This window comes from Pygoscelis adeliae, unplaced genomic scaffold (assembly GCF_000699105.1).
Source record: "Pygoscelis adeliae isolate BGI_AS28 unplaced genomic scaffold, ASM69910v1 Scaffold404, whole genome shotgun sequence".
Lineage (NCBI taxonomy): Eukaryota > Metazoa > Chordata > Aves > Sphenisciformes > Spheniscidae > Pygoscelis > Pygoscelis adeliae.
Window position 1 is genome coordinate 388902 of NW_008824598.1, and position 11997 is coordinate 400898.

General features: G+C 35.4%; 1 protein-coding gene across 10 annotated transcripts in view; it reads right to left on the reverse strand.

Moving 5' to 3' along the window:
• SLMAP (sarcolemma associated protein) overlaps nt 1–11997 on the reverse strand; it is a 92648-nt gene that overhangs the window by 16178 nt on the left and 64473 nt on the right. For 8 of the 10 annotated variants that reach the window (XM_009322301.1, XM_009322306.1, XM_009322302.1 and 5 more), the window contains 4 exons: nt 9664–9744; nt 9338–9397; nt 2816–2938; nt 1960–2034 (listed from right to left, as the gene is read on the reverse strand). In XM_009322301.1, coding sequence (XP_009320576.1) covers nt 1960–2034; nt 2816–2938; nt 9338–9397; nt 9664–9744 — 339 coding nt within the window. The remainder of the gene's footprint in view (nt 1–1959; nt 2035–2815; nt 2939–9337; nt 9398–9663; nt 9745–11997) is intronic. The other 2 variants (XM_009322307.1, XM_009322309.1) reach the window with 2 other exon arrangements.

Here is an 11997-nt window from a genome sequence, read left to right on the forward strand (position 1 = left end):
TGCTTATCAAAAATGGCAGTGTTTCCAATAAATTTGTTTTTTTTCCTTCTGTCTGCATTGTTGACGAACAACTCTCCCTTTGAATGTTCAGGCGTGAAAACAAGCATGGTATGACTGAAAATCCAAACACATAAAAGTGTTTCTAAAGTTTGTTGGAGTTGTAGAAATAACTTACACAGGAAAATTACTACCAAGAATATTGGAATGGTTTCTGAAGCACTGGATATAATTTGAAAGGGCAATTAGAAATAAAACTTCCATTACATCTCTTATTTATGTAAGCCATTACCTCATCTAAACTGAACACTTCACTTTTTTTTTTTTAAAATAAGTAATGACAAGTTACTTGAATTTCCTTGCTTTACCTATCTGTTCATCTAAAGAGCTCCACACGTAGAGACAGGATCTCAGTTGTTTCTGTGGCACTTCTCTATGACAAACACATAAAGCCATATAGCACTGGCTGGCCTAAAACATTCATTCCATGAAAATACTTTAAGAAACGCTACTGCATGAAGCTGTCAGGATATTTTTTCTCCACTACAGTTCATAGAGGCTGCCAAGAGAGAATCCTAACATCCTGATAACTTTTCTCAAGTTGTGAGATGTGTCACCCCCTAAAAGTTTGGGAAGCAGCAAGCATACAATGAACTTCAAAACGTTTTGAACTACCATGGAGAGAGAAGAGGAAACATAAGCAAGACCTCACTTGAGAAGGGTTCAGGAGACAAAAACGTACTGAACTGACAAGAGGCATCTTGCAGTTAAGTTTGGCCCTGTCAACCTTCTACTTCAATTATCTTTTTCTGAGGGGGGAAAAAAAAAAAAAGATTTCTTATAGAAATAACTATCAAATCCTAATTTCTAACTTTTGCTACAGTATTTTTTACTTGGAGAATTTTCATTATTAGCAGGACAAGATTCAAAATTAAATTGCTCCTCTTGTTCTGAAGATGAGTATTATTTAAGCTCCTCTTTCTTACAGGCACAATGGCAAAAAACGTAAATATTCTTTGCTGACATTCATATAAAACAGTGCTATTACATAAGCTTCTCAGTGTAACTGGTATATGACAAGTACCACATTCCGCAACAAACTACCACCCATAAAGTAATTTGCTAAAGCTATTTTGATTTCCTAAGAAAGTGAGGATTGTCAGTCCATCTGCCTGTCTGCTCATCTGCCTTCCAACCATTTTTAGGTCCAAACCAAATGATATGCTGACAAAGATACCAAGGTATGAAGCTCCTACAAGTTTCATAACAATCAATGGCTTAGTAGATGTTCAAACTAATGCTTGCTCTAAGGAAGAGTCATAATATAACCCTTATTGATTTTAAGGCTAGACAGCCTCTTGACCAATATGCTCACTCACATGCACAGGCTGACAAGTTAATGTGATACAGAATACATGACACAAGCTACGTAAATCATGGGATTCCATTCTGCTATAATTATTTTGGGCTGAAAAGAGCATGATTGGTCATACTGTTTTTTCAAAAAGCATAGACAGTGTCTCTGTTGCAGAAATTTTACTGCATGCTCTGAGGTAGGATGCAGATCTGGAGCGATTAAAAATTTATTTAAGCGCATTCTACCAATGAAGTGAAGAGACTGAGTAGCACAAAAAAAGACTAAAACTTCTGAGTGCTTCTGAGTGATAAAATAGTCACAGTAAGAATCCCTGAATCATTCAAAGCTGAGAAAGACTGAAGAGAGAGAAAGGAGAAGAAGTATGTGTTACAGATTACATCTTTTGCATTTTCTAAGTTATGATGAGAACCACAGGAATTGGCAAGAAACATTACACAATAAAATTCAAACATATGGTGAAAGAAATCAAATTCAAAAGGAAAATGTTAATTGAGTGTATGTTTATTAGAGCTTTGGCTGTTTCTGTGGCATCATAAGCAGTGTATTTTCCCTAAAAGAGTGGGGTAGGGAAAAAAAATTCCTACCTTGCAGAACATTTATTTGCTTGTTAGATTCTTCAACTTGCACTCGATATGCTTTTCTCTCTTCTTCCAACAGCGCTATAAATGAAAGTGAAAATGTGCCCAAAAGTTTTTCTTAGTAAGAAGTATTTCAGCTCTGTAATTAGTTTTAGTCACAACTTTCCCTTAACTGAAAAGATTAAAACAATCATATTATTTCAGTAAGTTTTCAAAGCTAGTAACTGTGTAAGTAGTTTAATAAAAAGTTAATATTAAGACATCATTCCATTATTGTGGTAGTATTACAATTAATTTGAAATTAATATAATCTGTTGCCTGATCCAAAAACTCCACGTGTGCTAAATGCAAACTGGTGTGGGAGGAGAAAAAAAAAGCTGTAAATACACCCCATAAAGAACACTGAACAATATGCAAATAAACTGGACTATACTATTTCTTGTCAAAAATAATCCATAGTTTGCTGAGGATAATGATACAGCTACATATCTGATAAGATGATCTAAACAAACAACTACCACTGAATACATTAAATTATGTGCATTATCTGACTGAAATACAGATGATTCAATACCTGTAGATGCATGTGTTTTATAAGGATGAAATATATGGAGTTCAAGTATGTATTCAATACCATGAAAAGATAATTGGTCTATCTTGAACCAAAAAGTCAGAGCTCAATCTGACTGTATACAGAGTTTAGAAAAAAAGCAAGAGTTTGACATTCTGTGCAGAAAGATGCGAATGCTATGAAACAAATTTATCTAACAGTCAGTCAGCAAAACTGGACCCCCTTTTAAGACTGCCTGATAAACACAATTTTAATGGATACCCTACACAACCAAGTTGATATGGGTCTCACCTTGAAGTTCAAAGCATTTTTGTTTACTTGTCCTAGCTAGCTCTTGAGCTTCAATCAGTTCCTTGTGCAGTTGCTGAATTTCTTGCTTAGCCTCAGTCTCTGATTGTGCACCCTGCAATTCATCTGATAAAAGAACATTTTCTTTAAATCATAAATTTGTACAACAGTTTAATTTGTGCTGCCATGTGATGACTGGCGACTTTTGACTCAAATCATCTGAAGTTAGTTGAAGTAAACTCAAAATTGGATTAGATAAATATTAGCAAAAGTATTAATATACTTTTAAAAGCAGGAAAACATATGTAAACTTTAAAACATTCATTATATATAACATGCAGTATAAAACAAAAGCAAACAAGAAATGGAGAGTTTTTAAAAACACTGTATATAGATTGGCAAGAATTCCTGGATTGACAAAAACAAAGCAACAACAAGTGTAAGACAATCCTTGACTCTGTTTACAACTTGTCTATTTTTAAAAGGAAGCTACTGTAACCTTCTCTCTCCTAGCACACGCTTATCAGCAATGATCCTGCATCCCCTACCTCCCAACCCAAGCCCACCCTCCCACAGTCCTGCTCCTAACAGCACATACCAGCCCTGGCAGGCAGCATACCAGCACACGTACAGACCCAGCCTTGTACTGAGGCTGGTTAATGCCAGTCAGCTGCAAGAGATTATGCAAAGAGTTGCTATTAAGTGGTTTGCTACTGCCAATCGGCTTGCTACCACGCAAGGCTTGGCTGCCCCTCTCCCTCTGTGAATCACAACTACAAGGAAAGGAAAAATTTAGGGAAATTTCTAAAACAAAATTAAGAAAATGAAGAAAAGTCCACCCTCCTTATTTCATTCACTGGCCTAGAGAATACTAAACTACATTTTGCCCTTAAAATTTTTTTCACTATGTCTTAAAATATTAGGTATACCTTTAACACAATCAGATATCTATGCATGTTGTTTTAACTCTAAATAAAAACATTTGCTCTTCCCCACAAGTTTCGTATTAGCCAAAATGCATATTAAATACCTCTTGGGCTCATAAGAGATGAGTTGCAGTCGTAGACAAATTAAGTACTTCTAAAGCTGAAGTTTTGGGGTAATTTAAAAAGAGGAAAAATAAGTATTTGTAACAAACAGCAGTGTCCTCTAATGGGCACATGCTAGAAACTAGATGCAGTAACAAAGAGGAAGACAACGTTCTAGCCTGCAGGTATCTGCAATGCCAGGAACTGGACCCAGGAAACTCTCATTCACGAAATTTTCCTTAAGTAGTGTCTGTGCGGAAACATATCTTTCAATAGGCACAAAGAGCACTAATAAACTGAGAGTTTTAGAGAGCCAAAACTTTATATAAAGCCAGTTAGGTGAGAAAGATAAAAGAGGAAAATCAGTGAAAAAAGTTCAGCTGTACATCTTGGAAGAGGGAGAACAAAAAGGTATATGTGTTACACAGCTAACTAGTTAATAAACATCTACCACTATAGACTATATGGATTTAGGATAAAGGCACACTGCTTAGAATAAAAAACCCAAAGGATAAATTGCTTTGGTTGTCTGGACCTTTCACTAATAAGAAAAAAATACATACAAGCTATAGTTTAGTTTGTCATTATACTTGACATTCATATTTGACTGTATATGTCACCAATAAAGTAACTATAAATTTTTTTTTTGCTGTTTTCTTCATTAAAATAATTGGTTATCAAATCATGCTAAAGTATTCACACTGTATGCCTCTAAGAAAAGAGGCTATGTTTTTCCTATTCTCACAGTAATGAATTGGTGGGCTCGAATAGAGCCGAGGGCACACACGTGCTTTTAGACTTTTTCAGAACAAAATTATGAGAGCAGAAAGAACAAAGAGGACTACATATTTCATCCAAATACTTTCTCTTTCATAGTTTATTAGAGTTCCAAATCCAAGTTTCTCTTTACTGAACATGTTTTGTTCTTAGCTTCTCATGACTAAAGACTTGGGGCAATTAGACTTCAAGCCCTCCTTAATGAGACTGTTCAGAAGAAATGGATGAGAAAGTTGACAAATTATGCTCAAATCATGCCCGATAAAGAAGCAGTGTCCCAAATCCAACAATAGACACCCTAAATGAACTTTCTGGCGGACAGTATTTTTCAGTCAATGAAAGCACACGTCATAAAAGATAATACTGCTTCAAAGGAGATGAGGGACTCAACTTGTGGGACAACATAATCAGTTTAGCAAAAGCACAATGAAGGTAAAAACTCTTTCCTACTCAAATGCAATAGGGGAATTTCCATATGACATGCTTCTAAATCAAAAGCCAAGAAATATAAGGATGAGAAAATAACAGCTTTTCAGTCTTACCCAAACTGAAAGTTTCTTTAATGTCTTTTAGTTCAAAGCAAACATCATTTCTGTGCTAACTCTAGTTTTGAAAAAAATTCCTTAGTGAGTAGGATTGCTCTATTTATAAATAATAAACCTACTAGTTATCATCAGGCTTAGATTTAGTTCTCTCAAGAAGCAAACTCACATCACGAAAACCTGGTTTTAGAACCAACGTAAAAGGCTGCAATTAAAAAAAGTATTTGAGCAATTTCCAGAAGTATTCAGCATTGGACTAACTGTTCTCAGAGAAGCCTAAGGAATTCTATCATTAGTTACAACAAGGTGCCCCCCCCCCAAAAAAAAGGTCAAATACAACAGTTTGAAAACGCTCATTCATTTATTCTAGCTCATGGAAAATTTTAATCTGTGATCAGATTGTTTGCCATGTTACAACAAAGGTTCTTAATTAACACCACCTTGTTTCACTCTCTCTTTCTCTCCCTCCCTCCCCCCCCCCCCCCCCCCCTTTCTTTTCCCGAGCTCTTTATTTATTGATTTAAAATTCTTAAAAAAAATTAGCGTGATCTGTACAAATCATTCCCAAAGCACATGAAAACTTCTCCTTCAATCTAGCCCAAGAAAAGGAGTCTAACCCATAGGTCAGTTTTGGGGAAAAGTGACCATTTCCAAATCATTAAAGAACATGATGGTGTGTGAAGGAGTATTTTGCAATTTTAGGATCTATAAAATAAAATTTCAATAAAACCAAAAGAAAAACAAAGCTCAGATTAAATTAATATTTACAAACATGAAGATATTAACAGAGCTCTGCTTGTATGTTTGCCTTTACACTTTTGTTTTGATAACAGAGATGATATAGAACCACACATAGGCTGTGGTCTCAATTGATCCCTTCTCTGTATGCGCCTGGCCTGTGGAAACAGCTTTATAAGCAGGCTGGTATTTCTCCAAGTCTCACAGTAGTTCACTTTCAGAATTTTGCAGAATTTTTCAGATGACTATTTTCAGAGTACTCAGGTGAAGTCAGATAAACAATTAAAACCTCGAGTTTTCTCCAGCTTCATAAGATCCACATAAAGCAAACTGTATCATATATTTAAAATAAAGTATTCGGCTACTGCAACATAAAGCAATAGTTCCCAAACTTTCTGAATCAACAGACCATTGCTGATTTTCAAAGTTTCTTACGTAAACTACCACTATCCAGCAAACCCTCAACTGAAAACACTTTTTATTAAGATTCCATGGATCAGTCTTGTAGTTACAATGAAAATATAAGGACGTTGATAAGAACAAGGTAACTAACCTTCCAATGACATTTATTGCTCCTTTCCATCTGTTTAACATTTACCTGTGTTTAACTTTGCAATAAGTAGTCACAAATAGCCTGTCTAAATAGAAGCATCCAGGGAATTGTTATTAATGAATAATAAAGTTGTTTACCTCGTGGGGGGAAAAAAAAAGCAGTTCTTCTAATCTGACAGCTTTTCCTGTTCCACTCTTTGCCAGATTCCGACTTGTAGAAATTTGAAAGAAATCCTGAATGCACTCAAAATTTATTGATGGAAAATACACTTGGAGGAAACTACAGCAATTAAAAGTGTCATCTTTTTCTTGTTCCATTAATTTGTTTTGTAAATTCCAACAGTTAAACAAAAAGGAATGCTGCCTTTTCCAGCAGCCGTTTCCGCATTCCAAACAGCTGCCAGATCAGAAATGTTCTCACTCTTCCTTAATTACATGGCTGCATAACAAATCCACTTGAAAGTCTTTCTGTGGCAAATAAGATCCTTTTTAGGGCAAAGTCAAGCATATGAAGTACTCTCCGACAAAACCTCAAACAAAACTGCAGGTTTACAGGCTCTTCATAAAAATTACGAGGGCAAATGATTCATTGTACAGATATTTTTTTAATGGTCTCAGGAGAGCAAAATAGGATTGCCCATAAATAGCCTCAAGAGAAAAAGTTATTCCAATTATTTTAGTTAATTATAATATGTAATTCAATAGCAAAGCGGTCTATGCAAATAGGTATTTTTCTATTTATTCACTTAAAAGTTCAGTAATGGTTATGGTTTAAATCTTCAACTGGGTAAAGACAGATGAAGCAATGAGAACATCCAAATTAGCAAAAGACTGCTTCCATGTTACCACAGAAAATTTGATTTTAGTCCTTTAAGAATTCAATTAACCCTCCCTGCTAGTTTCATATACCCTGGACAGAGAAAGTATAACTACACCTGACCCTTGCCATGACATGAGACTGTTCTAATCCAGGAAGCAGCATGCTCACAGCAGCCTTATCTTGGTCTTGGGCTGTTAAACGAACCTTTCTGACAACTTAGGAAGACTTCACTTGCATATAAGGAGAATTCAGGAATCAGTAGTTTTCAGCCTGAGGGGTCGATGGACTACTTTTAATGTGTCTGCAGCAGACAACTAAGAAATCCAGCCAATTATGAGTAGTCTTCACCTGGCTACATGGGAGCATTGTTTTTTTGGGGGTTTTGGTTTTTTTTTTTTTTTGAGAATCCAGAAAGGTAGAAAAATCACTAAGTCAGTGGACCTACCATGATTGCTTGTTTTTTTAAAAAGTGTATAGGTGTTTAAAATGTTTAGCTAACTACTTTGATTTATTAATATATTGTACAAGAAAAGTTATATGCATAGAAGTCAAGTCTGCAGCATAAGACATTTTTCCTCATATGACAATATAGGTATTTGAAGTTGTTGCCTATTCTGAGACTCATTACAAAGTTCAATTTACATGGCTGAAAAATTAGCCAAGACAAAAGTGTATCTTAAAACTATAAGAATTAAAATTAAAATAATTTTGACGTGAGCTGGCTGAATTCAGTTTCTCTTCTGTACTGTTTACATACAAAGGATTGTTCCAGCTGTGAATTCTGTACATGTGACACTGCTCACGGGAAACAAACTCCTTAACGTGTATCCCAAACAAATTTTTGTTTTAAAGTTCTGATATGTAACGAACATAATACTTCCTAACCGATTTTTTTCAAACAAAACTTGCTGCCAACCCCAAATTTATTACCAAAAATAAGACTATCATAATCACTACAAACAATATTACCAGATCCTACCTTCTAACATAGGAAGTCACTGAATATACTTGCTATTAATTGCAGACGTTAGAGCAAAACCCAAACGCAACATGCTCAGTATCGCAAACACTCATTTTTAAACTGTTTTGCTGAACTGATATCCACTGGAAAATATCACACTCAGTTTTAGTTTTGCTGTTTGGAAACATATATAATACATGCAATTTTTGGAAGTCCTTCCATTATAAAATTAGAGAAGTGTGAACAATTATAAAAAAGGTCTTTTACAGGTCTCCTAAATTTCATTATGGTTTCCTGGTTTTCTGAACCATGAAGAACTGTGACATTCTTTTTACTTGTGATCCCAACATAAGCATCATTTTACGGTTCCTATCAAATGTCTAATTGTACGTAAAGCATAAAATTAGCTTTCAGTATGCTAAATGTAACAACTAATTAATATCCCACAAAATTTTTCAGCTCATGAATATTTAAATATTAGCTTTCTAATCGAGTTTTAAGTACCTTCCTTCAGTGTAAAGAGCAGTAAAAAAATTCATTTTATAGCTACGAAGCTCAAAGCTAAGGCTCAGCAGTCATTCTAGATACAGTTACAACAGGAAATTCAAATCTTGAGTGTGTTAACCAAAAAAAGATTTTAGATGTTCTTTTTAACCTATCAGGTGCAAACTAACAGAAGCATTTCTGACAGTGATGGAAACTATACAAGCAGAATTCGGCAATGCTTAAAATGTCAGTGATGGAACAATGCCTTCTCCCCACAGCTATAAGCCCTAACTTAAGCGTATGCTGGAACTATTTCTCAACTCTGCTTGAAGTTATAACATGTAAATTCCTAGAACAGTGTTGGTGAGTGCAGAAGCTAGCTTTAAGCACAAATTATTTCTATACTAACACTCAGAAGTATGCTTTTGTACCACATCACCCAAAGGAATCATTACTGATATTTAAATGTAACTCTTCCATACTACCATGATTAAAACATTTGAATTTCAGCACGCTACTTCAATGCACATTTGATAAAAAACAGGTAGCCAAAAAGATAGAAATATATATACACACACACACAGATTATGCATCTAAAGTTACAAAACCAAATTTGTTTACCTTTTAGAAGAGCTACTTTAGCAATAGGTTCATTTAGATCTTGGTCATCCATTTGGGCATCTAAAAAAAAAAACCCACCACACCTTTCAGAGAGCAAGTAGACTGCAGATGATTTTCATATACGCATTCTTTAAGCAAAGACAAGCTTTTATGTTCTTCTCACTTTACAACAGTTAATTACAAAGTCACAAATGGACAATACTGCTCTAAGCTTGTATCTGGCTCCACATAATACACACGTTCTCCGCTCTTTTACAAAATGAATTAAATCACTTAATCATGAGCAAACTAATTAGATGTTACAGAAATCTCAGTTAAACGCTTACCTGTAGTGTCGTCGCTGCTTTTCTCCTTGCTTGGACTAAGAGTGTCCGACAAATCAGATTCTTTGACTCTTGCTTGATTCTCTGTAAGAGATAAGGAAAATCAACTACAATCAGTAAATGCTTTGTTCAGTCTCTTTCTATTGCTAAATGTCGATAGAAAACAACATAGTTAAAGAAACATTTGAAAACCTGGTTTGGTTGCTTATTTCCTTGTAAGTCTGGGCTAAAATGGATTCAGCACCACTAAAGTCATTAATCTAGCCTAGCATCTAATAGGGGATGCAACTGCCTCATGCACAGCTTGAACTTTTGTTAAAGCTGTACTCTTGCCAGTTGGAACTCTGTGCAAAAGCTGATTCAATCAGGGAACAAATAAGAACAGAAAACTAGAACAATGCAGATACTGTAACAAGTCAGAAAGAAACTGCTGTTAATAAAACCGTGCTTCAGTATTTTGGACAAATAAAACAATAGCAACAAGTCTTGTATATATTGTATTGTTAAAAAAAAGTGTGGTATGAACCAGTGAAGAATCACAGCAATAGAAATTAATACACTAATTTCTAGAAAGAATTTTCAGTTCAAATTGTATTAAGAGAAGGCAGTCTATGTCCTTTCCACCAAAAATACCTTCACGAAGTAACTGTTCATACACAACTCACCACATTATTACATGCAGCTTAGTGAAGCCACACAGTTGTTTTCGGTTTGCCTTTTTTTTAACCAGTTCTAGATATTTAATGGAGACCAGACATTTTCAAAAGGTGAGGGGACTTAATTATACTAGTGCACCCTTTTCCCACACAGAAGTATCCCTGACTCAGAGTCCAAATACTTTATGAGGCTATAATTTTTTTTTTTTTTTTTTTTTTCCCTCAAAATGACCATTCCAGTTTAGTTCTGATGGGTCCATTAAACAAAGGCACACCATCTCTGGTGTAGACAAATATAGTAAGTTTGTCAGCAAGGAACCATGTCACCAATATGCAGGTGAGGTTATACGTAATGAAGTCTTTCTTGACTGACTATGCAGAGCCTTGGTTTGACAGCATCGCTGCCCACCCACAGACTAATAGAGGTTTCCTCTAAGTCTCAAGTTCCAGGTGGAGAGATATATATAAAAAGGCATCATTACAACATTCGCAATATACAGACTTTACTTCTACCATACATGCAGAAAAGCACGGTGAACACAAATAATTCCTTCACAGATACTGTAGATGCAACACAAACAGGACACGGGAAGAAAGATGCACAGCAATAAAGAAATCAAGTATGTTATACCAATAGGGTTAGTATATGAAAATATGTAAAAAACAAAGGAGTAATGAGAAAGCTTGTGTGCATTGTTTTTTCAAATAACAAGAACAAACAGAACCAAACAAACCCAAAATGAAAGAAGTGGAAACTGAAGGCAACCTGTGCACTTACACTGGGAAATTAGCAAGATGACAAAACACAGACAGGTTAATAGAAAAAAAAAGTTTTCTTCATCTAACACAAGAAGTTTTCTATTTCTCTGTGCCAGAATAACATCCACTTGTACATGAAACAGATGATCAGCTACTTTGTTTGTATTTGCCAAGAGCCAGACTCTTCCTATCTTAATGTAACTGAAATCAACTGGAGAAGGAGAAGGGGAAAGGGAAAGCACCCATACACTTAAAGCGCATTAGGGGTTCGGACCTGGCAGCTATTCCAAACATATCTCATATGACTTCAGCAGACTTCAAAGCTCATAATGACTGGAGTAGTTAAAACTTGAGGTTTGGGGGTGGTTCTTTGCTAAAACAAAAAGGGTACTTCCCCATTATTAGGAATAAGGTTTTTAACTAATATCTAAAGATGTTACAATACAAAGCATTTTACATGTATCATATAGAATCAAGCTCACAAGATTGCCATTAAAACTGTAATAATTACTAAACAGTAATACATTCTTTTTAAAGTATTAAGAAAAGTATATCTTAAAAGCCTCACCCATGTTGTTTATATTAGCAGCCAATCCAGAAGCCCTAAGCTGACCAATATCCGTATCCAACTAACTTTACCATATCTGGTCATACATGGAAACACAGCTTTCTTGCTCTGTGCAAAACGGGAGGAACAGTGCAAGTTCCAACCACTGAATTAATTCTCTCTCCCTCCACCTCCCTCCCATACTCCCCTCCCACCCACCCTCGGGTAGACCAGCTTTTTCCTCCCTCCTATCCTCCTCCCCCTGAAACAATGAACAAGATTAGGCACTAGAGGAAAGATGCATCAGTTTCTACATCTGAAACAGCAGAAGTCAAAAAGAGAAATGGTTTGGAAACCTGCTTCCTATTCTGGAAC